The following is a 24886-nucleotide window of genomic DNA, read 5'->3' on the forward strand; positions in this document are numbered from 1 at the left end:
GAATCACTCAACTCAATTGGTTTTAGGACATCAAAATATTAAATTATGCACTTAAAACTTATTTTACAAATTGAGGTAGACACTGCAGGAATTTGCATCTACAAAATACTGGGAAAAGTTTCAAGTGGCATATTTCTTTATGTAAGAAAAAGCACAGCATCATTCCTAATGGTACAAAAATTATACAGACTACAGGAGTAACTGGTATTGTCTACCAACCATTTACTAACCCTTCTCCTTTTTCATACTGACAGACACCGCTATGATGCTCTTGTAAAAAGAACTGTGAGGTGTCAAATAAAAATTGAATAATCTACGAGAAGTTACTTTATTTCTTTTTTTTTTTTAAATATACATATACAAGATATTTTATTTCAAAAGCACAAGAACATTATACAAGTTTCAAATTTACATTTTTGCAATTAAAGATACCAGTATGTGCATTATCAAATAACTTCTGTCAGCTTGGATGGAACAGAAATCAGTGGCATAAGCATCTTGCAATCACTAAATACAGATTATACTCACAGTGAACAAAACTGCATAGTAATTTATGAAATGAAAGATGACCACGCTAGTCCATGAATGATATGGGAGCCCATTTGCTAAATTAGTATGTGCAAACGTGCAGAAAGATGCAACTTTCTTCTCCCACTTCTTCAGCTACAAAGAGATTTCTAGAGCTTTAAACAAGCTCACCTGCTCATACCAACTCCTCTTCTTATATACTACAGTTCAGACAGAAAACAAAATAAAGTGATCTCACTGCATATTTGACAATGGAATTGTTGCATCAGTGAAGTGCGAGATAACTGAAAGTTTTTTTGATAAATGAATTAGTAAATATCAGAGGGAAACAGTAAGAGAATACAGCTTGGTATCAATGAGGCATACATCTGCTAGTATTAATTCAATATTTTTGTTGGTAAGAAGTGTTTTGATGACATAAAAATCATCAGTGCATGCAAGTTTTCATGACAACTGTTCTAAATTCAGTATGTGAAGACTAACAGAATTAATGTTTGTCTTCAAAGAGTTTAATATTCAGGTTTAAAATCCAATAGAATCAAAATAAGGAGAATGGTCTTAATTTAAAGAAACAGAATACCTTAAAAATATACCAAAGCAAACGTTTTGTATCACCAGGGAAGGATTACAGCAAAAGTTTTTAAGTAGTATTTGAAACTAGAACAATATTTGAATTAATTGGTATTCCATTTTTAGATTAGTTATGGTGCTGTTCAGTGCACTTATACATACATACTCAAAAAACTTAAAAAAAAAAAACAAACAGGAGAAAAGAACATTTAAATCTAAATCATTATTTGTGATTCTACCATTTCACATACAATCGTGGCAAAATGAAAAAGATACCATACAAAAACATGCTCTCAGGCATTAATTTGAAAACCTCCCCTTGAAAGTCTTATTAAAATGGCACAAAAGAATCCAAACAGCAAAGGGGCAGGGAAATTTAGGGTAATGAAAACTTCAGACTTTCACATGGAAATGGTATTTCCTGGGAAAGCATTTTTACCCATCACGTTAAAAATTCTCTCATGTATATTATGGTTGAAATTCAGAATACAGAACAAACATTTAGAACTAAAGCAAAATAACGTATCATTGAGAGAGAGTTCAATCACAATGTGCTATTAACTGGAGGGCAAAGAAACAGACTTAGCCACCTTTTTTTCCCTTTTCTGGTCTACCTGGCACTGAATCACTGAACATGCTCCCCAAAACACACCATGTCATTTATGCAGGCTCCAAAACATGCTCCAAACAATAGCAACAGAGGATGAAGAGTGGAAAACCCCTCAAATATGAGAAAAGTTATTTCTGATTCTAAAACTTGCTGCTTTCAGGACTTTATGTTAGTCCAGTGATAGCTTTGAAGGTCATTTACTTTACTGAAGTCTCTGGCTCTTGTATAACTTGCAGAGCTACACTACAACTACCCAGCAGCAGTATTTTTACATTTGATTCTTGGGGAAAACCTCAGAAAACAAACTGTAAAAAAGTAAAACTAACCACAACCTAGCCAAATACTGTAGCCCTAGACCTCATACAACACTAATAGAGGACAAATTCTTTAGATAAAGTGCAGTTCTGGCAACGCAAAAAGCACAGACTTAATTTTTTGATGCAACAAGCAAGATGGTAATTCCCACCATGCACTTTCTATCCCACACTTCTCATGTGAAGAATTCATTAATGAAAACTCTTCATTAAATCCCAGTGTATAGCTGAATGCAGACTATTTCTGTAAAATTTACTTTCTATTGTACCTGTTGCTACAGATGACTAAAGGCCTGGCACCACTTCCACTCCAATATTATCTTGACCTATTTAAAGCTTCACTAAAGCTTGGGAAAAGAATCCAGAGAGAAAGTAAAGGAGGCTTTTCCTTGGCAACACCATTTTGGTATGTTCTCAAGGCATGGAAGAGACAGAAGTGTAGTGTGTGCTCTGAAGCACAGCATTTGGGAAGCTGTCCTCATGAAAATACATGAAATAATTACAACTTCTGAAAAAAGTGGAAATATTTCTGGACATGAATGTTCAGTAATAATTACTGAATGTGGTTTTCCTTTTAGAAAGGAGAAAAAAAATACAAGGAAAACATATGACATGAGATTCTGTTTCATTATATCAGTGATACATCCAACCTAGAGAATCCACCAATTGTGTCTGAACTACAGAATTCACTTGAGTAGGTTTTTTTTACTGCCACCCTCCTTTCCTTTTCCAAAGCACTGCCAAAGGTAAGAGTTTCCACTAAAAATCAAGAGACTCAGAGCAGTTGCCAGTTGAATCCAAAGAAGATCTGATTGGTTTCTTGGCTCCTGGCAATCTCCTCTATGATGCAGTGTTGCTGCCATAGCAGATGGAGCTTTCGATAACGCTCCCGACATAAGTGCAAGGGATTGCCTCTTCTTCATAGAAGGAAAAAAAAATAACCAGTTAGCATATAAAAATAGCAATTGCAAACTGTTCCATTAATAATCTAACATTAACACTAGACTATATTAAATACTCGTATGAAAACCAATTTCAACAAGTCTATTGGAAATGTAAAAAAAAATTCTATGTGTGACAAGCAACAATCATCATTTCCAAGATGACATTTCAGCAACAGCAGTTGTTGCATGTTTCTGATGAACAGCATACAAAGTATTCTTCAGAAAAGTAAGGAAGTTTAACAGTACCAAAAATTGCTTTTTCCCATTATAAACTATCCATTCACGACTGGAAACTGCCATCAGGAATTTGAAGTTAACCAAGCTCACCAGGCCAAGACATGTATTACAGTGCTGTACATGACAGCAGGAAGAACATGTTGTCCAGTGGGTATAAGAAAGAAAGAGATACAAAAATAGAAATATAGAAAGTTAAACATTTACTTACTTTAGACCCGGATCTGTTTCTCCATACTCATCCAAGTAGGGTGCAGGGTATAAGCAGCCCCTGGTTTTACCTTCAATAAGGACGACTTTACATTCCCTGATTCTTAAGGGGAAAAAAAGCTATATTTAAAACACAACTCCAAGCAGATCCTTCACTTTTTAGGCGAGCTATAATTTACATCAAAGCAACGCTTCTTCATCTCAGATAAAAAGAATTAAGTGCTTTGAAAAATTGTGATTTTTGAACTTCAAATATTTCTCTTTACTCTCTAACACATTAAATTCTGGCCAGCTACTTACTTGAGAAACATACAGACTCCAGCTCCACACTGAAGAGCATGAGAAGTACAGGCTCCCAACTCCTCTCCATTCACCAGTTCTTGACAGCAAGTATTCTGGGAACACAACATAGCCCCACAGAATAAACACAATACTGGATGTTTTTGTTCATCATCAGAAGACCGTGGACATCTAAAAGAAGTGTAACCAGAACGTTACAGCAGGAATTACAATGTTAAAAGAAATGTTAACTACGGATAATGTTCCTTAAAAAACAAAATGACCCAGCCAACAAACGAAAAACCCCAATCCACAATCAAACAAAAACCTAAGACAAACTATGTCATAATCATTTCACATATCTGCCTCTTTGAGCTGTGTTATTACATTGCTTAAAATATTTTATTTGCAAGATATCTGCTTTGAGCAGGAGATTGAATTAGCTGAAGTCCCTTCTGACCTGAATTATCCTATGATTCACTCTTTTTGGCATAAAACAGTACCAATCATCTGGGCTTGTTGCGTCCAGTGCAAAAAATAATTTTCAGGCCTATGGCCAAACCAAATTGCACTGGAGAAAAATGACCAGGAGTAAGCTATAGTAATTTTATATGCTATTTTATCAAACACAAGTGACTTCACTTGCTACTGTTGTGTTTCAGATTTAAAGTGAACATGTGCTAGTGTTGGCCAGTATATCCATAACAGTGCCTTCACTTCTACAAAATAATTTCTGGATTGTTTTAACACCAGTTACAGTAACTGCAAGAATATAAAAGTCACTAGAAGTGGCAAAACACCTAAGAAGACAACTAAATATGTCACATCTTACCTAAACTGAGAGGCTTGGTTCAGAAGGCAACTGTAGTCTTCAGGAAGCTCTATTAAATGATTTCTTTTCCTAGGATACCTGGGTAAGTGAAAAAGAACTATTATGACAATAACAAAGATCAAAGCAAGTAACCATGAATTCCTGTGAAGCTTTCGGTCCTTTCTGCAAACTTCTGCAGTTCCAGAGCAATTCTTCAGCTTTGGAATCCCAAGTGAGAGGCTCCACATGGGAGCTTCAACATTTCTACAGTCCAGAAAAGGTGCTGAAATTAAACTTCATATGTAACCTACAGGTATGAAGACATTCCATATTTCAGTTAGCTTTTGTTTTTCCTACAGCAGGCTAGATTACTTGTCTAACAATGCTGTACATTCCCAACGGAGAGGGAATGTACACAATACACAATCATTTAAAGATAAATGTACTTTTAGTAGTAGAGCAGGAGGAATAAAACACAAGCTCTTTAACTTGTCCACAACAAGTTCTTTCAACTGTTCTGGGTGAAAAACAGAAGAAAACAACAATAAGCTTACCTTATTGCAATGCTTTTCCCCTTCAAACAACTTAACACCATTGGGTCAGCACACCACCTATTTCAAACAAACATTTGCATTTGATAAAAATATACATTCAGGATCACTAAACTAAACTACTAAGTGATAAGCAAACTTAGAACACCGATAAAGCATTGATAGTTTAGCTAAGAACTCACAACGAGAAACAGCTTTTTTTTATGCTTTTGCGTCAGGAGAAGACTTTAAGCTTGTATACAAGAGGAAAAACCTATGTGAAAGAACACTTAAAGTTATTATCATGCACATGAAAACACAGGGTTAACAGAGTTAAATGCAAGCAGCCTTCAGACATCTTCAAGTTCTCAAAGTGGGCTACAATACATAGCACCTTTTGGAAAATATGTGCCGAAAGACACAGTGTAAATAACTATCATACACTCTAATAGGAAAACATTTGTTGTTTTTATTTAACAATCATCACCTAGTGGTTATTTTAAAATGGTTTATTGCATGTTGTATGCTTGCTTAGAATAGCCAAATACGTCTACCAAAGCAATGGTACATATTGGCCAGTTACTGAACAGAGGAATTGGTATGTTTAAGACATCTTTTAAGTTATTTCTACAAAAAAGGAGAAGGGAGACAACTGTAGCAGATGGTCAATCTACTATGCTTCATTTAACACATTTCTCAACAATCATGAAATTCAGTCTTCTGAAATAAGTTCTGTGAGAAAACATAAGGGAACTTGCATGATGATTTGGCAACTGTTACTATTACATTAAATATGTAGCCTCCTACTTGAAACCTCTGTTTCTGATTGGAAGCACTGCAATTTGCTATTTGCTATTTGCTAACCCTGCCTCTAGTGATCACTTTCCAATGTTCACAAGTACTTAACTTCTGTGTTCTCTTTGAAGCACCATTACGTCTTTGAGCAAACACATAGGAACAAGTAAGACAAACTTATTTAATAATTTACCCGTGAAAGTTAATTTATTAATTTATAAGTAATTCTACATACTACACAAGGAATTGATAATAGCATGTAGGTAATTCTTTAGGTCAACTATATGGACTCTAAGTTGGAAGTCAACAGTTTCATACGTCCCTAAATTGAAAAAATCTAGACAACAAAACAGAACAGATGTTAAAAAAACCAACCAAACAACAACACAGCAAAAGCTAGTAAGAGTCAGAAAATTTTGCCAAGAACCAGGAATTATTACAAATGCAGCCAGGTGCTCAAATGGTCACATTAAATACACAGAGATATTCTCCAACACAGTATAGCTGGATTATTCGTAGCTGGGGATGGGGGAGGGTGTGTCTCTTTACTTCAGCTTGAGTTTTTGAATGCAGAATTTAACAAATTTTTTCTTTACTGCTGTTTTCTTTCACAAAGTGAAAGAGGGGAAATTTAGGTTAGATATTGGGAAAAAAATTCTTTACTGTGAGGGTGGTGAGACACTGGAACAGTGAGGGAGGCTGCGGATGCCCCAGCCATGGAAGTGTTCAAGGCCAGGTTGGATAAGGCCTCAAGCAACCTGGTCTAGTGGAAGGTGTCCCTGCCCACAGTGGGGGGTTTGGGACTAGATGATTTTTAAGGTCCTTCCCAGCCGTTAACATTCTTCGATTTCATGATTCTAGATGGCAATTTACATAACACTCAAACTGTACCTTTAAACCAGTAAGCCAATTTCCATTTTGGAAATGCAGAGAAGAAACACTGGAAATGCAAGAAGAGGTACAAAGCCTCACTCTGCCAGTTACTTAATTTTCCATATTCTCATTTTATAGCTCATGTAATCAGCATTTTTGCTCTAGACAGATTAAAAATAGGCAGATACACAGTAAGTGGCATACTGCACAAGCAAAGGTTTATAATAACTTCTTTCTGACTGTATGGTTTCACATAGGTCTGCAAGCACTAGTCCCTTAAACTATAATTATTTAATACTGGGATTACCATAAAATACAGAACATTTTGTGTTTTTCAGTGCCTTTAAGAGATTCGGTGTACCTATGCACAGCAAACGTTTAGAACTTCAGTACGAATTTAAGCTCAGCTATTTACTAACAAATTTGATTCAGAATTCCCACAGGGAATCACAACAGAAAAACATGGCCTGTCCAGCCCCAGTTAGTACCTTTGAAGCAGTGGATTTACTGTGTCCCAATACTCATGGAAGAGCAGGAACAAATTTGTAGGTAGAGAGAGGTAACTACAAAGTGCCTTGAATTGCCCTTCTTCAGAATCTGTAAAAGAAAAAGAAAACATGAACAACTGTTTAAGTGTTCCAGCACTGCTGAATAATTCACTCAAAACTAGGGATCTCCTGATCCCTTTTCCATTGAATAATATGTATCCTACAGCTTCAGCATAGCTCCTAGCTAGTACTATTGGATGTTACTCCACTGACTTAATGAGAGCTATAGTAATTTGGATTATCTGAGGATATGCTTAAACAAATTTGATACATATATTAAGTAATATTTAAATCACGCATAAGTTACTGTAATAACAGAATTCCTTGCTTAAATTACTGCATAATATGTGACACATCTTAGTGCAGTAGATTCTCTACTTGCATTTTAGCTTTTCACTATCCTTATGACCTTCAGTGATATTCAATTTTGCTATATCATGTCAGTGTTAACAGATTACATAAAGCTGGGTTAATTTAATAGTTTTCTGGGTAGGCATTTATGATTTCTGCTACAGAAAATGGCATTGTTGGTTCACCAGAAAGGCTTCTCCCTATAGAATCAAAGTTCCAGACTAATGCCAAGGATAATAGCATATCCCAAAGTGCAGAGATTTTGATTCATATATCATAATAAAATGCAAACTTAGTTTACAGTTTATATAAATCAATTTTATATTTTTCTTGTACATGTTACATTTCGTCTCAGTTATTCATAGCAATTTTGGTCCTCCTTTCCAAATAGTTGATGATTCTGTGTTTTGCTGCATTTTGACAGAAGACAGAGTATTTTTTGGTTTAGTATCTGCAATGCATTAGGATCCTTTAAGGAAGAGTTTCAGTTTTATAATGTGCTTTATTTCTTCTTGGCTTTGTTTTGCTCAATCCCTGTATTTTTAGAATTTACCATCATTAGCAACTACATGAAAAGGTTTGGGTTTTTTAAAAATATACTCCAGGCTACTTCTCAGGTGATGTAATCTAAATCCATAAAACTATCCTTAAATCACAGTATCTTTTTATCCACAAATACTTACTATCCTCATATCATTGACAGTTCACATATTTCCACATACTCAGAAGTAAGACTCTTCTATGCAAGTAAGGCCAAGACAAATCAGTTTTCTCATGCTTGTCCCTACCTGTACAGATTAGTAATTCTTTACCTTCCAAGTCTTATTTTAATGTTTTGACTATTGTTAAGTTATTGTGACCATTTAAAATTCTTTCAGAAAAGAGTAACCAGTCAGACATAGATACATTTGTTTTCTCATATTTACCTTGTAGTAGTTCTTCAGGCGGAGAAACTCCCAGCAAATAATGAAAAAATAAAGCAGCACAACGAAGGTAAGGCATGATGCCTTTTTTAACACAGTCCCACACAAGCCAGCCTGGAATATCCTGGCTAAAGCAACTGTAATACACAAATGAGAAACAGCTGCATTAGTTCACATTGCAAATCCTTCTAGCACTTTCACAATTTGGTAGAATGGCAGCTGTGTAGCAGCAACACTGATGGACCCCAAATTCTGTGAAACACGGCCACCAGCACTTAACTCCCAACTTCCCCTTTGCCTAAGGAATAAGTACTGTGTTTACATACAACACTTATATTAAGTCTTCAAATCATGATAACTTATATTTTTCTCAGAATTATAAAAAATAAATAGCCAATACATTGCTGTCCATCTCTAGGTTACTCAAGATAATCTGATATAAACTGTGCAACACTGCAACATAGCATCACACAGAGCAATTGATGCTCACACCAGTTGTTTTTTATAACCAAAAGTCAGCAATTTTTTGAAATTGTGAAAGTTTTTGATTCAGTTGGTCTTTTGAATGCAGTTAAAAATGAGAAAAAAAATCCCTTAAACCAGCAAAAATACCCTTCAGGAACAATAAAACCAACAGAATAAAAAAATTAATAACTCATACTTCATTATGGAAATCACAACAAACACACAGGTTGTTTAAAATAAAGCTATACCAAACCCATTTTTGACAAAAAATACTGGAGTGATACTTATCTCAGTAATTATTATTGTAGTCTGCGCAATATGAGCATTTAGTCTAAATTTCAAAGTAAATTTAACTTGCTTATAGTGTTATTGTTTTCTCAAAATTTTAAACTTTGTGAACTTCCTGTTCATGTAAATGTGAATTTAACTCAAATGTTGACCAGTACTTGCTGAGTAACAACCTGTCAAGCCATATTATAACATCACAGACCATTGTAAATTTATTATGCAGACTGTGCTGTTCAAGCACAGACAGGTCAGAGTCAGAAGATAAAAATGCATACACAGAAACTAAAACACTAAAACTATCACAGCTGGGTTCCCTAAACGCTGGAATTTAATTTTGTACCTAGACATCTTGGTACAGTGACCTAATTTTCCAAAATGCACAGCACCTGTGATTCTAAGCTCATGCCTCGCAAAAAAAATTTCTCCTGTTATTTAAATACCAAATGTTAACTATTTTAAAATTTAGACTTTAAACTTTTAGACAAGTGGATAGCACTGTCAGTCAGTGAGAAACATATCTTTGCAACTAGCCTTGGTGAAGATAGATCAAAGAAGAGTTTGCAGAGGGTGTATCCATATTTTCTACTTCATTTCACACAGATACTGAAGTACTAGAGTCTGCAGCTATACCTATCAGAAAAGTCTGAAAGATGGGCTCTAACATTCAAATGAGCAACTGTGTTCAGCTTTACACTTTCTCCCCTTTTTATAGTAGAATCATTTCCTTCTTTCTTGATTCCATCTATACTGTGAGAGATCTAAAACAAAATAATCGAAGCAAAATAAAAAAAATACTGTAGTTGGTTGTATTTCTCTCCAGAATGGATACAGGTATTTTTCAATCCTCAGACTAACAATTTACTCAGTTCTCCTCAAAAAGTAGCTACTTTAACTGAAACTGTTTCCTTCAATAGTTTCAGTGTTCAGGAACATGGGAAGAAAGCATAGGGCATTGTGCTAACTCCCGATACAAAAGTGATCATTTTTTTCCTGTCTTCTGTGTTCATGCAGGTCAATCCCTGTGTATTGCCATCTTTCCAGGAAAATGTAATGCTGTAACTGAACTGCTACTTACCCACTGGTGTACTGGCAAACCTCTCTACAGAAAGACTGTGCAGACTGTGCCTCCTCACTGTTGTCAGGTGAGCAAGCAGTGGAGGATTCTGCATACAAAAAGATGAATCCACTGTAAATGTATTCCATTGTGGCACACTTCTCTCTTACATATACTGAACCCTTTTTATTTTATTGCATTACAGAAGTATTTCCACTTTATTTTGCTTAATTATTTTTTATTTAATATTTTCTGCCTAAAAAATGTTTTCCTAAGACTGCATTCTATAAGGAAGAATCAGAATAACTCCCTCATTGCTCATCCTCAGGTAAAGAACTGCTTCCTTCCCTTGAACTTTTGAAGTTGTCCTACACAGCTTAAGCTACAGGAATTTTTAAAAATTTTTAATTTTTTTTCATTCCCATCATGCTGAAGAAAAAGGAAAGCAGTAGCTAGAAAGCCTATAGGTTACTGTCAGTTTTTAACAGTATTATGAAATATAGAGAAAAGTGAAATTATCTCCTATCAGTTTACAGGATTTGGTACTTCAGATCTGGGTATTTACTAGGTTGAAGGGTAAAGAAAAATTTATTTGCTAAGTGCATACTGACTGTCACTGCACAACTCAGGGATGCTGCTCAGCAGAGGTTTCCCCTCTTCACTCCTCGTAGGAGAAGCAAAGTTACCTCTCTGAAATGACTGACTGGAGCAAGTACTGACATATCAGTAACTGTTTTGTTTTCTTAGGCTAAGCACACAGAAATGGTTTAATAAAATGCTCTGAAAATTATATAGTGCTGTATATTTTTTACCAGAAAACAGTTATTACTACCTAGCACTGTAACTTATGAGAAAGTTGATACCTGGAAAACACTATCAGTGTCAATCCATTATTTTTCAGAAACTGTGTAAAAATGCCAGAAAAATCCAACCCAAATACACATCTACCTGTTGCTGAAGAGATGACAATTTGCGTTATGTGTGCCAGTGTTGCCAGATGGAAGAGGTAGAGGTGGTTATAGGCTGAACTAATTGATGAAGGTTGCAAGTCCACAGCATCCTCCCAGTATAATGATGGAAAGGATAACACAGCTCCCACCTACAGTGAAAAGGAAGAGGCAAATACTAAAGGAACAAAAACTTAGTAATAACTACACGGGTAATAGAAATTATATTTTCACTATACATTTATATTTCATTTCTATAGTCTATTTGAATATGCTCATTTATCTTGCTAGTTTTAATTCAAAGTGTAGCAAAAACTCATTGGAAAGTATTAACTATTTGTGCTCCCTGGCATGTAGAAAACTCAGATATAGTTCCACTGTAATTGGCAGTTTAGATACACCAGGACAGGCTGTCTAGTTCCTAAAAAGCTTAATTTCTGTTCTTTGATGTAAGACAAAGCACACTGAAAAAAGTGAGAAATGAGACCAAGCATTAGACAGAAAGGCAACTAGGACAAAACAGATTTTTATTTGGTGAGTTTGGTTTCATTGGCTTTTTTTTGTTCTGTGGTTTTTGCTTGTTTGGGTTTTTTTAACAGCAGAAGAAACTAATACAGATTTCTATTAAGAACTGAAAGAAGATGCTAAGAAGAGTACAGAAGGTAGTAAGAGAGAATATGAAAGAATCAAAAGGTATGAGATACCGATTGAGACAAAGGAAAACTGAGAGAAAGAAGCTGAGTGGATGCATTTCTTGGGAGTTTTTTATGTTTAATAACAATGCAGGTGATAAAAAGAAGACTGAGATTGCAAGAATGAAATTTAGTAAGAACAAGACAGAAAATACTTAAAATTAGAAGAATAGCAGAACAAGAAGTAAACATATATAGCAGTCATATGTAATCATTTGATTGCTGCTCATGTATAATCATTTGACTTGTGCAAGTGAACACATAATGCAGGACTATCTACAGGGTAAAGTACACAAAAATTTATGCTCAAAATACGAAGAATAAAATGAACCTGCTTACCAAAATGTGGAACATATCTACTTCTAAAAGTGATGGAGTGTCCTCCACTTTAAAGTTTGGTAGGAGAACTACAAAACAAAGATATTGGTTATACACTTGATACAGATTTTCTTCTTTAGGATTGAACTGAAGTCTCAGAATCTGATTTTACAGCTTCTATCATTTCAATGTTTTTACCAAAACAAAGTCCAAGTCTCTGAACTAAGGAAGTATCTATTTAATGAACTGCTTACCACTTATTTAATTGATTGTTTAGTTATTTCCACATGCCCAAACAGCTAACAATTTTAATTCACATATCTTCAAAGTTCTGATTTATAAATCTTTATTTCTCGAGCTCTAATAAAGCACACGGTGTTAAGGGTGAATGTACTTAGGCACTGTAGGACTAGATGTCTCACAACCTTACCCAATACAAAAACCTAAGTACCACACCCAAGAATCTTATCAAATAGAAGGCATTCACAAAGGCCAAAATAATAACCTCATCAGTATGAAACATGGATGATAGTTATGTGCCTCAAACTAGCTCTCCCTGAGACCAAAATATCTTAAACTAGGCTGCAAGTAGCCTTTAGGAAGTACTAGAAATCACAGAATCATAGAATGGTTTGGGTTGGAAGGGACCTTAAAGATCATCTAGTTCCAAACCCCCCGCCACGGACAGGGATGCCGCTCACTCACTATACCAGGCTGCCCAGGGCCCCAATCCAACCTGGTCTTGAACACTTCCAGGGATGGGATGGAAAAAAAAAAAAGGCCCTGTTTAGTTTAAAATGATTCCCCCTTGTCCTGTCACTATCTACCTATATAAAAAGTCCCTCTCCCTCCTTTTAATAAGCCCCCTTAAGATACTGGAATGCCACAATATGGCCTTTCCAAGGACCTGACTTCTCATGCTGAGAAGATGAAGTCTCACAATTGAAACAGAAATAGCTGGTTTGTGGCTTTATCCACCTCTTTAGATCAGAATTTGAGTAATTTTGAACATTCCCAAATACAGTTTGTTAACCAACTGTAAACATTCCAGACCCGAGTATCTCTCAGCCTATGTAATCTGGGATAGAGGACTTTTTGGGGACTTCAGTGATATTAGTTAACAGAATTACTGATTACTTAAGTTCAATCAACACCTCGTGATTTCAGGCAACATTAGAGAAACTGAATTTAGCACTTTTGTCAAGTAGTCTGACCCTTGCTTCTATGCTTTATTAACATGTATGCCATTTTGAAACAGAAACTTCTGTAATATAAAGGTGGTAAATAAAAGGAGTACAATACCTCCTAGAAGACGAATCAGATGTTTCTGAATCAGGACCTGTGGTGATGTTGTTCTCTGAGCAGCTGCAAACTGCACTAATGCTTTAAGGCCGCTGTGCTAGAGCGCAAGAGAAAATGGTTGAACAGGAAAAGAGGATAGATATAATAATGAAATAAAATTGTAAAAATATATCTACTTCTACAAACAGAAAACGCATTGATTAATTAATTTAATATCAATTCCCACATGTAAGTAGAAATATTATTCTTCCAAAGTGTTCTTTACCAATCTAAACATTTTGGGAGATCTCTCTCAACAGAGAATGATCTTGAGGTCAGCAATTTCAACAGTTTTATATATGTGTGTGTATATAAACTTTTTTGTTTAAAACATATTGCATATCTTACTTGTCCATACCTGTCTATTTTGTAGAGATCCAAATAAAGGCTTGCCCTCCGTTTCCAAGAGGTTTTCTTAAAATTAAACACAGAAGACATTAGGTTGCTTTGTTCTACAGCACCTAATATTAATTTATTCTTAGTATATGTACTCCTTTTTAAAGCTCAACTTCATACTGCTAAGAGAACTCTCTTGACAGAAATCTAACTTAAATAGTACTGCATGTTTCAGAGATAAATGGTTGTAGTGAGCCTTTTAAAAATTTTCAGATTTTCAGATCTTGCTAACTAAGGATTTAAAGGAACACTTTTTCACATGAATGAAGATAACACATTCATTCTGTGGATTTAGTTTTATTTCCAGTTACCCTTTTGCAATGCTCAAAACCACCAAGTTACGTTCACAGAGATGCTATACAGTTATCTTAACCTTCTATCTTTCTATGCTAAACCTGAAGGTAAGGGGTTGAAAGGGATCCTAAAAGTCATCTAGTTCCCACCTCCCTGCCATGGGCAGGGATACCTTCCCCTAGACCAGGTTGCTCAAGGCCTTATCCAACCTGGCCTCAAACACTGCCAGGACTGAGGAATCCACAATCTCCCTGGGCAACCTGGATAAATTCACACTACTGCATTTGACTGTAGTTTAACAAAAATATTTCAAAAAGAAAATTCCCAAGTTGAAATACAATTTAGTCTTCCTGCCTAAGTGCACTGGTTCTGAAGGAATAATAAAGATAAAATTAACCCATAAAAATAAGAAACTAAATTAACTCAGTTGAGTAAAAAGTTATCCATTCAAATGTTTTTGTGCTTTATTCACTTCAGAGATGAATCAGAACAGCTGGAAATTTTCTATTTGTTTTCATTGGGAGGTTTTTATTTGGAGGTTTTTTGTTGTGTTGGGTTTTTTTAGTTTGTTTCCTTTTTTCTTTTAATCACTTCTAACAAAACATTAAGCCCTTTAAACTTAGCACTTCCATACATCAGTTTAACAACAACATGCGAGTTGCTGAGGAAAGATGGGAAAAATCAGATTTGTACTTTCAACATTCTGGCTTTTGGGAGTAACACCAACTTACATCCCTTGGGTCAAAGATGCTTTGAACTTCCTCTAGAGACTCCAGTAATACAGATAGCTAAAAGTTCCTTGTCCAGGTAGCTTGGCTACATGCCTGTTCAGTGGTTTTAATAATGCACTATGACTAGACTCCAGATCGGTATACTGAAGCCACGTAGGTAGTTTTGCTTTACAATTTCACAGAAGCTTGCTCTATTTGCAAACAAAAATGAATCCAAGGAAGTAGTGTGGCCTAGGATAAGTCAAACTGTCACAGTGATCCTTCTAGTTTTAAAATTTGTCCTCATAAGGTATCTGAATTTTCTATTACTGACATAGGCCTTCAATATCATATCTGTGATAACAGTTATTACATTTACGCGCTTGCTGGCAAACTCCTCCCTGACAGCCACCAAAGTCTTTTTTCACATATCAAACAAAAACAATCTAGGCAGCATTAAGTGCATTAATGTTAAGAAACCTGAGTGGCTTCCAGTATTTACTCGATTCATTTGAAAAGCCTGATAGAATCCATCACTAAAAAGATGCAATTTATTTTTCTGACTATTCCTGCCTTATCAGAATATTCCCAATCCCCCCTGAAAACCTTTTAAAGTCCTGATATTCCCATTGTGTCTAGTCCACTACAGATTTAAGGTAGACTACCACTGATACCTCAACAGCTTCCATCAAAAAAAAATACTACACTTGGCAGATCATATTTATGGAGATGTACAATTACATTCTCAATTCCTTCATCATCCATTTCAGACTTAGCTCTTGCTTCTCTCCCTTCGTGGAAGCCACTACAGATTTATCTGCAGTTTCATGTTTATTACACAAACTTACTTGTGTACAAAAATTAAATGAGATAAACAGGTACATTATCCCCAAAAATGTAATAATTTTTCTGGTATCTTTTTTGCCTTCAGAGACTCATGGCAGAGAATGCTTAGTTGTTTTTTACAGTGGGTTTGGTTGGTTGGTTGGTTTTTTTCTATCAGGTACCTACTCAGCAATTTCAGAATGCAAAAGACTTTCTTCCAGAAATTCCATGAGAATTCTTTGAGAATACAGATGAAAAAAAAAAAAACAAATAATGAGAGAGGGAGGAGTATTTCACTGCTGTTAGATACTTAGCTGTACAGGTGATGCCTGCAGGCAATGCTCTTTGGCAGCCTGAAGATATTAACCGAATACATTTAATGCTATGATTAGTAATGTGGAACAACTCCCTGTTGTCTCAGACTAAACTCAATGTTGGCATTCCATACCTTGTTTCATAAGATACTATCTAATAAAAACATCTTATTATTTATATTGGATTACAGATTATAACAATAATAATTCTATTATTATATATGTAATTACATAGAATATACTTTGCTATACTATTACGTATTGTTCTTACTTATGTAAGATTGCATAAAATTATACAATCAAGCAACAGTAAGATTTTCAATTAATGAGAAAGAATAAACCCAAATTATGCTTTACCTATACACTGGATAGTAAAAGCACATGTGCTCCAGGTCATCATAGGAATGCGCGAATCAGCTTCGTTTGGAGCAACTTTTAGCCCAACTCTATAAATGGTGGTGGCAAAGAGAATAAGCATCTCCTTGATACTGCTTGAGTACTTGGCTCTGCAAAAGCAAGATGAGATAATTTCAGTCTCAATTATTAATAGTGCTTATTCCTTACTGGTCAATCAATCACTAAAGAAGTCTAAGTCCAAACTGGCTATTTATGAAAGAAATCTTGAATACAATGACCCTTTCTCTGTACAGAGGAGAAAAAAATCACCAGTTTGCACTATTAAACAAGTACCTTGACATAAAAGGTTTTATAAATTGAGGGATTAAGAGCTGCCAGGCTGGGAAGAGATTATTTCAGTATATTACCTTATAATTCGCGTGTGAAAAACACAACCACTTAAAGCCAACTAAAATACAATGAAAACAAACATTTTAAGAATTGTAAGTGCTGAAGCAAAAATCAGAAGGCACTAAAAACAGAAAGAAGGACATTTCAAATCTATTTTAAAACATTCAAATTTATTTTAAAACACATTTTTTAGCATTTAGGATAAAGGGAAAAGTTTTATGTACAGAAGTGTTTAGCAGTTTTAATGGCTTGTGGGTTTTTGTCCAAGTCACACACAGAACTTTTTAACAGTAATGTTTGACACTTGTATTAATTCTCCATATGTCTACAGCCAAACAATTGCACCATAAAGTCTGCAGTTTACTCAAGCTCATACTAAAACACCACACTGTTAAAGAATCTTTCCCACAGAGACCAGTTATCAAGAAAAAATTTGATTCAACTTTCTGAAGACATTTTTGTAAGTAACAGACACGTGTGAGTACTTTGCATAATCCTGTCGGTCAGAAGTAGCAGAAGCAGAGTACTCACAGCATGATCTAAAAAGAGGCAGCTGAGCACACTTCAAAAGCAGCTATCCATTCATTGTTTTAGTGGGAGAGTGCTTTTGCCCACTGGCACAGAAACAGACAACACAGTCCTATTCCACTGAGTAATCCTTATTGCATTATCGCATCCAAAACAAAGTGTAATCTATGCCTGAAACAGATGTGTAGCAGGAAAACTAAGGCAGACAGGCAGTAAATAACTTGCCTAGAGGCACAGCAAGTAATCCAAATCACTAGGATTGTGGATTAAAACATTCCAGACTTCTAGCTTTGTGCCAACAATATAAGAACTACCAGACTGGATTTGACCAAAACATCCACCTAGCTCTGCAAAGACCTGATATTCAGTGAATGCTTATGGAAAAGAATAAGTAAGTCATTATTTAGAGCAAACAAATCATATGTCTTTTCTTCAATACAGATTCTGAAGTACACATATAGGTTATTTAAGAGAGAATTAACATAATGCAGAGAACTCTTCCAGTAACACTTACGAGGACTGAACTCCAAAACTAAGGATGGAATGGAATTCCAAAGCAGAGTTCCCCATTCCCCTGTTGGCGAAAGCTGGAAGATTTTGCTTCTCTCCTTCCAGAAAAAAAACCAAATAAATAGATCCACATTAAAACCCAAGTAAGTTGTTAAAGTTTTTATAGCAGTCTAATAGAAGTGAGTTTACTTTTTACTTTAAATTGATTAGAAAATAATTGTAAACACACCTCACCAGCCAGACTATCTTGTACAATTCCTACTTAAGTAACATTTGCTTCTATTCCCCAAAACAGTAGTTGATTCTCTGTTTTCTAAATACTTATACATATTTTTATTTTGGCCTTTTTAATTTAGTTTCTCTTTTTTACTACATGAAAGTCAACACAAAAGCTTAATTAACTCTCAGCGTTAGTTTGTTGATATCCTCTCCAAATGCACATAACTTTTTCTACAGGAAAGATGGAAAGAATTTAACAGAAACCAGAAAAATCAGTGAGGACACTGTGAAATCAAGACATCAGCTCAGAAAGGGCTATGACTTTATCCCCAGCTTGATTTGATACTGTCTTGATTGACATCCAAATGTATTCTTTATTTTAAGTTTTCTGTTGGTATTAGTTAAAACATGTACTGACATATATCCATGGAATAGCTTAAAAATTAAGACAGCAAACCTTTAGCATTTTTCACACTGTAGCCTGATATCCTGACTGTGACAATCTCCAGCCACCTAGCTAGGGACAGGATTTGAGCTACTGCCTCTGCATCCTCACTGAAAACAAAAACAGAAATCAGATTTTAGTTTAACACTCACAAGAATCACCTGAACTTTAAAAACAGAAGACACAATTAGATCCAAACACATGAACTCAGTATTTGCTGGGCTTTACTGGCTTTGTACATTTTGAGCAAACAGCACAAAATGAAGTGTTCGGCTAAATACTAAATCTATGTACTTTCTCATTTGATATCAACTCCAAAGAATAGCCAATCAAAAAATGCCTTTTTTTAAAAATAAAAAATTGACTGCCAAAAGAAGTATATTTGGCTGAATAATCAATAAGGAGATATGCAGTCTTTTATACAGATTAGGAAGCTCAAACCAAGTTTTCCATCTAAGAGTTTGAAAACCCAACCAGTCCCAAAATAATTTTTTTTTTTTTAATTAAAAGTTATGCAATCTGGTATTTCACCTGTTTATTTTTTGAGCCTGCAATGGAACGATAGGAATCACAGTATTGCACAGAGATTTGCAAAGTGGACAGAGATACTCTCCATTCTCCAAGTCAAATATCTGTTCAACGTGCAGGCGCTGTCGAAAGTTCAGCTGCATTGCTTCGAAGTATCTGCAACATTGAAAAGGAAATTACTAGGAAGTGGAATGGCTCAAATGTGACATGAAAACAAATGTTCAAAGTGTTATTATACAGTAAACACTTATGCAAGAGAAAAAACAAGTCTCTCGTTGGATGTGAAAATAATAAAATCTTTGAGCACACAGATGAACTTGCGCAGAGATGCATGGTATACACTGATGGAAAAACGATGGCAAGTTTCCCTTGCCTATAAAATCCTTTTAAATTTCATTAACACTTTACAGATAAGCTGTCCTTACATTTTCTACTCTTCCTTCTTATCTTCAACACAATGAAATGTTGTATCTAATATCTCTCATATGCAACTCATTACAGTAAATTTGAAACAGGAATTGCAAATATTGTTATTTAATTTTAGGAAAAAATACTGGTAACAATTCACAAATAATTTATCAGCTACTCTGCAATGACTGAGTCTCATGACAAGACAATGAAACTGTAGCCTTCCTATAACAGGAAGAGAATTTATATTATGATATCGCATTTCAACTATTCTAAACTCAATAGGAAACTAAGAAATAACTATGATCTTTTTACAGGTTTCGTTATAATTCTGCCCCTTCACTGGATGCAGTAAGCCTTCAAATTTCATTAATGTCTCAGAGGAATTATTACAAACAAAAAGATCCAGCATTTAAATCTTCTTGTCTGAATACATGCAACTAAATTCGGTTCTAACATTCTGACTGGGTATGTAGCAACTGAGAGACAGATATGAAATAATCTAACTTGTGCACCGAGGCAATACAAGATTTTTTTTTTCTTGAAATCATACATCTTAAGGGAATAAAATAAAATCCCATTTAGGTAATAAGAGAAAATGTGTATGCAGGGACATCTGCAGAAGTTCTAATAAACACAGATTATTTAGAAATGTATTTTGTTACTATCAATAAAATGATACATTTATTTTCCTCACATTCAATCAACTATGTTTTTGCAAGCAACTACCCTTCCTTATACATCACAACTACAAGAATATTCCATTCATTTGAACTTGTACTGTTTTAGAGGGTTGGCAGTATTTTTAGGCTGCACATAAAGAAGTATGGCAGGCATCGCTGGGAGCAATATTAGTAAGTTAGAATGTCTGTTATGTAATAAATAAAAGACTATACTCAAACCTTCTGTGCCATCCCGTATGAGAAGAGCCTGTTGTCCATTTTAATCCCATTAACCCATACAGCAAGTCATCTTTTCTTAAAAAGAGCAAGGGAACTGAGCTCCAGTGTTGCACTACTTAGATCTACGCAGATGTAGATGGATCTGCCAAGAGCAGATGTATTATACTCAAGGAACATACTTCCGTATCATTTTAAGTGTGTGCACCTATTTATTCTGTACCGATGTTTTATTGTAAAAAAACTATATATACACACATATAGAAAAGTAAATGGTAAGCACTAGAAGTTTAGTAAGATTTTTTGAAGTAAAATGGCACAAGTACAAACAACAAACCTCAAGAGATTGTTTATAATACACAACAATTAAGAGTAGCTGTCATTGCATGACCCAACTCTCTATCTGTTGACAATTCACCAGGATTATTTCTATTATTATTTCACACTATTTATCTTGTTTAGACCTTTGTGGAGTCAAATACAGGATGACTCTATTCTGCAAGCTAGGGAACTCAGTCTTTTAATATTGAGGCTGCATTCTAATCCAACACACTTGATCTAAATTGTGGGTCCCCCAACCTATAGAAATCTAGTATAAAGTTTACAGCCATTGTATCAATTCTTTGTCCTTATCTCTTATTAAGGGTTTGTTCACCCAAATGGGAGGGGTTGCGAAAAACTACTGGTAGATTTAACCACTCTTATTCTATTCTAAATGCAAGAATCCCATCTAAAGACCCGCTGGAATAACTCGGCTTCATCCTTTAAGTATTGACCTGGTGACAGACCTTCAAAGTACTGTTGCTCTTGAACGCTTACCTGTAGGAAGATTCCTAGTGGTTCACACTGGACTGCTAAAATTCACTAGATATGGTTTCTTATTCTTGACTAGTTTTACACCATTGGTTTTATTTGCATAAATTAGTAATCCTTACAGATTCTTCTTTGGGTCATAAAGGGCCTTAAAAACTTTTGATGATGATTTTCTTCACCACGTCAAAACACCTCTTATGCCATATTTCATTTTCAGATGAGCACAAATAGTTGTGATTCCTTAATTAAATATCCACTTACTGTACTGTGTTTTCAGTGTGCACTTAGATGATTTGGAAAATAGATTAATTAAAAACCATGAAAAGGCTGCAAATACACATCCTTACTTCTGCCAGCAGGCTGCGTGCATCACATGACCACAGCTTCCTGTGTGTGTCCCACAAGGTAAGTCAGGGTGCATGAAGAGAGGATCTACTGTATCTAGAAAGACACGGCAGAAAGAAATTATTAAAAGAAGAGTAACATAACTTCCCATCAGTAGGATGAGAAATGAACAAGGATATACATAGAACATGAACATTTTTATTTTCCTACAGTTTGCACAGTCACATTAAAACTACATTTGGCTAACTTTTCCAGACCAATAATCCAGCAAAGCAATCACAAGACAGAACCCACTTGAACTACTGAAGGTTTCCCACTAATTATGAAGAAAGAGACAACAAAATTCAAAAGCAACAGCCAACTGGTTGAACAGCAAAAAGGGCTCTTCCCTCTCCAGGTATTGTTTCAACTTTTTTTATCCTATTCCAGACTGCATTTCTCTCTTTTTAAAATTAAAAGCCGACAGCATCGGGACTTGAAATTTTTTTTTTTCTTTTGGTCAAAAAGAGAGGAAAAATGCAAAAAAGTCAGTACTAAATTTCCCTTATACTTCTATTTATTTTCTTCTTTCCCTTCAGTAACTGACCAAAAGTTCTATCATGTTTAATCAACTGCTACTTACAAAGGAATTGTGGTTGGTCTTTGTGTTCCCTGCTACCAACATGCTACTGTGCAAATCTAACTCTTGTGTTTGTATAATTTTCTTGTATTCATTTTTTTTTCATTCATCAGATGATATCAATCCTTGCTTACACTCTCCTACTTTTTTATATTGTTGCTTTTATTATTTCCTACACATGGGAGGAAAAAAACAAACCAAATGGAAACAAACACCCAAACCCTTTTTGGGCTGCCATACTGGCCTCTGATAATGTTCATTTATTTCCTCCATATTGGGAAAATTTGCTGTTGTACTTAAATAAACACAAACTGTGAACAGTCCTGGATTTTTTCCAGGGCAACTACTCCTACCAAATCTACATGTTCGATTAAATCTTCTTGTGAGATTGAAGCATTTTCTGATTTCCCCCAGCAACAAATCTAAACCTTCAGACACTTCTCATTTAAGTTTTAAAGCACGGATTTTAGAACAGTTTAAAAATTTTCACCTTCTTTTCCTGAAGAAGGGTAAGCCATTCAGCAATCTGACCAAACATATGAGTTTAATTAGTTCAAAGGGTATGAGCTCTAGGTACAGTACTGCTTGTAGTCTAAAAGAAAAAAAATCACATACCTCCTGAGAGTTCAAGAATTCTGCTCCTATTCTGAGTTAAGGCAGTTGATTTCTGGACACAGGCAGATAACACCATGGCAGCACTTTCCAACTTTACTTCTTGCTCCTCCTGACAAAGAATACAGGTCAAAACCTCTTTCTCAGCAACAGATGGACCTCGTTTGGGACCCAAAGCAATTTTGGAGTAATCAACTGCTGAAGACACGCTGTAAGATCATAAGTGATACAGACAGAAAATAATCAGGTGGCTTTTTCTACATAAACTTAATTCTTCCAGGTATCTAACAAGGTCATACACTCCTAATATTTCTGGTTTTATACCACATTGCTTTACAAAATCAAATGATGACCAAGCAATGAAGAAACTTCTCAATCCTCACTAAAATGCAGCATTCTTTAAAAATAGAAAGTGGAAGCCAGCTAAGATAAAGTAACACAGTGAAATGGATTCAGACAGCAGGAAATTCAAGAAGCTATATTCAATGTAGATTGGATTAAATATATTTCAATCTTACAGACACATTAAAATTGTTTTCCATTCTTGAAGAAAACATATTGAAAATGAATGCCACTACCTTAAAACGCTTCATGGCACAATAAACTTCCATATATTTTTAAATATTCCCTATTCCAAAGTTCAACAATGACTTATAGAAGACGATTTATTAAAGACCAAAGCATATGGAAGTGATCTGTGCTCTTCTTTCAGCAGCTATCTCTATTTTCCAGATTAGTTTTGTGAAGCCCCAATTACACAAAAATTGTGAGCTGTATTGTTGAAGTATCTCTAGAACAGGAGCAATCCATATCAACAAAATTATAACCAACAGAAACCAAACATCTTCAGTATGAAATAAGATTTTAAAACCTAACAAACAGAAATATCAGTGATTTGAGCTACAAGAAGCATGTATTCTTCTTGAAACTTAAGCTTAAGACACATTGGTTTTCAGATTCTTTCCAAATAAAACACTTCAATTTTCATATAAGGTTGACAGTCACCTCCAAGATTACAGTGGTGTCAGCTCAGCAGGTTTCCAATGATACTTTTTAAAATGTTAATCAATATAAGTATCCACCATTTCAAGAACTGATATTTTTTATAGTTTATCTTATGTTGTCTACAAAGTGATACACTGTTCTTACATCAGCACACACGTGCTAGTTTATATATAATTCTTTAACAGAAGATGACTTAAAAGTAAATAGAGACACAAGTTTGTTGACTACAATGACACAATCTGTCCCCTGAACCTACTTATGAACTTTATGGAGCATAACAAATTTATGTAGCAGGTAATGAACTCTTCCCACCAGAACTCTGGATGTCTTTTTTTCTCACCTTTCTTCCTCCATAATAGCATCTTCTTTCCCCTGAGCCTCCAGTGTGTTTTCATACAGGAGCTTATGGGTTTCAATGAAATTCCTCTGAAGTGCAGACATCTGGGCCATTATCTTCTGACGGTGCAACCTTGCTGCTTCTGCCTTTCTCTTCCGCTCAGCTTTCTCTTTATCCTGAGTGCTCTGTGTCTTACAATAAGAGAATAAAGAAATCACAGGCAACTGAGAACATCAAAAAATGAGAAGACTCTTTCCTCAACTATAGGTATCCTAACCACTGACACCAAATTCCTTAACTGACAACGCTTTACAGCTATTTGAAAAATAAACAAAACTCAAATCTTTAAATGCGACTAAGTTAATGAACCTAGCCAGAAGACTGTACTTTTGTGGTCCACAAAAGGTCACTAAATACAATTCCTAGCCCAAAGACACGATCAATAATACCTGAGCCATTTTAATTAAGTAATTGTCTGTTCTTAAGAAATTTTAGTGAGGCGAGCATCACAAGCCTTCTCCAGTATTCTGTTATTCTCCCCATAAGCGAAACCCATACTAAATATTCAGTATCTTCCTTACGAAACTGAAGAAAATTTTACCTTGAACTATCGATGACACAACAAATGTAGCAACTTTTTATATATCTGTGTATTGTATTTTCATATTCTTTATGGTACACTGGAAAACTATTCTTCTTCCAGTATT

General features: G+C 35.1%; 1 protein-coding gene across 4 annotated transcripts in view; it reads right to left on the minus strand.

Moving 5' to 3' along the window:
* Positions 1 to 299: 299 nt before the first annotated feature.
* The window catches only part of UBR1 (ubiquitin protein ligase E3 component n-recognin 1), a 67452-nt gene continuing 42865 nt past the window's right edge, over positions 300 to 24886 (minus strand). For 2 of the 4 annotated variants that reach the window (XM_029964110.1, XM_029964109.1), the window contains exons 29-47: positions 24183 to 24370; positions 22841 to 23046; positions 21609 to 21702; positions 19145 to 19297; positions 18626 to 18723; positions 17954 to 18047; positions 16522 to 16670; positions 13984 to 14039; positions 13587 to 13683; positions 12306 to 12373; positions 11276 to 11426; positions 10349 to 10436; positions 8524 to 8657; positions 7187 to 7295; positions 5055 to 5111; positions 4522 to 4599; positions 3711 to 3881; positions 3412 to 3513; positions 300 to 2939 (exon numbers count right to left, since the gene is read on the minus strand). In XM_029964110.1, the coding sequence (XP_029819970.1) occupies positions 2798 to 2939; positions 3412 to 3513; positions 3711 to 3881; positions 4522 to 4599; positions 5055 to 5111; positions 7187 to 7295; positions 8524 to 8657; positions 10349 to 10436; positions 11276 to 11426; positions 12306 to 12373; positions 13587 to 13683; positions 13984 to 14039; positions 16522 to 16670; positions 17954 to 18047; positions 18626 to 18723; positions 19145 to 19297; positions 21609 to 21702; positions 22841 to 23046; positions 24183 to 24370 (2235 nt within the window). In that variant the 3' untranslated portion in view covers positions 300 to 2797. The remainder of the gene's footprint in view (positions 2940 to 3411; positions 3514 to 3710; positions 3882 to 4521; positions 4600 to 5054; positions 5112 to 7186; positions 7296 to 8523; positions 8658 to 10348; positions 10437 to 11275; positions 11427 to 12305; positions 12374 to 13586; positions 13684 to 13983; positions 14040 to 16521; positions 16671 to 17953; positions 18048 to 18625; positions 18724 to 19144; positions 19298 to 21608; positions 21703 to 22840; positions 23047 to 24182; positions 24371 to 24886) is intronic. The other 2 variants (XM_029964111.1, XM_029964112.1) reach the window with 2 other exon arrangements.

The sequence above is a fragment of the Manacus vitellinus genome, unplaced genomic scaffold, assembly GCF_001715985.3.
Source record: "Manacus vitellinus isolate BGI_N305 unplaced genomic scaffold, ASM171598v3 scaffold_6_pilon, whole genome shotgun sequence".
Classification (NCBI taxonomy): Eukaryota; Metazoa; Chordata; class Aves; order Passeriformes; family Pipridae; genus Manacus; species Manacus vitellinus.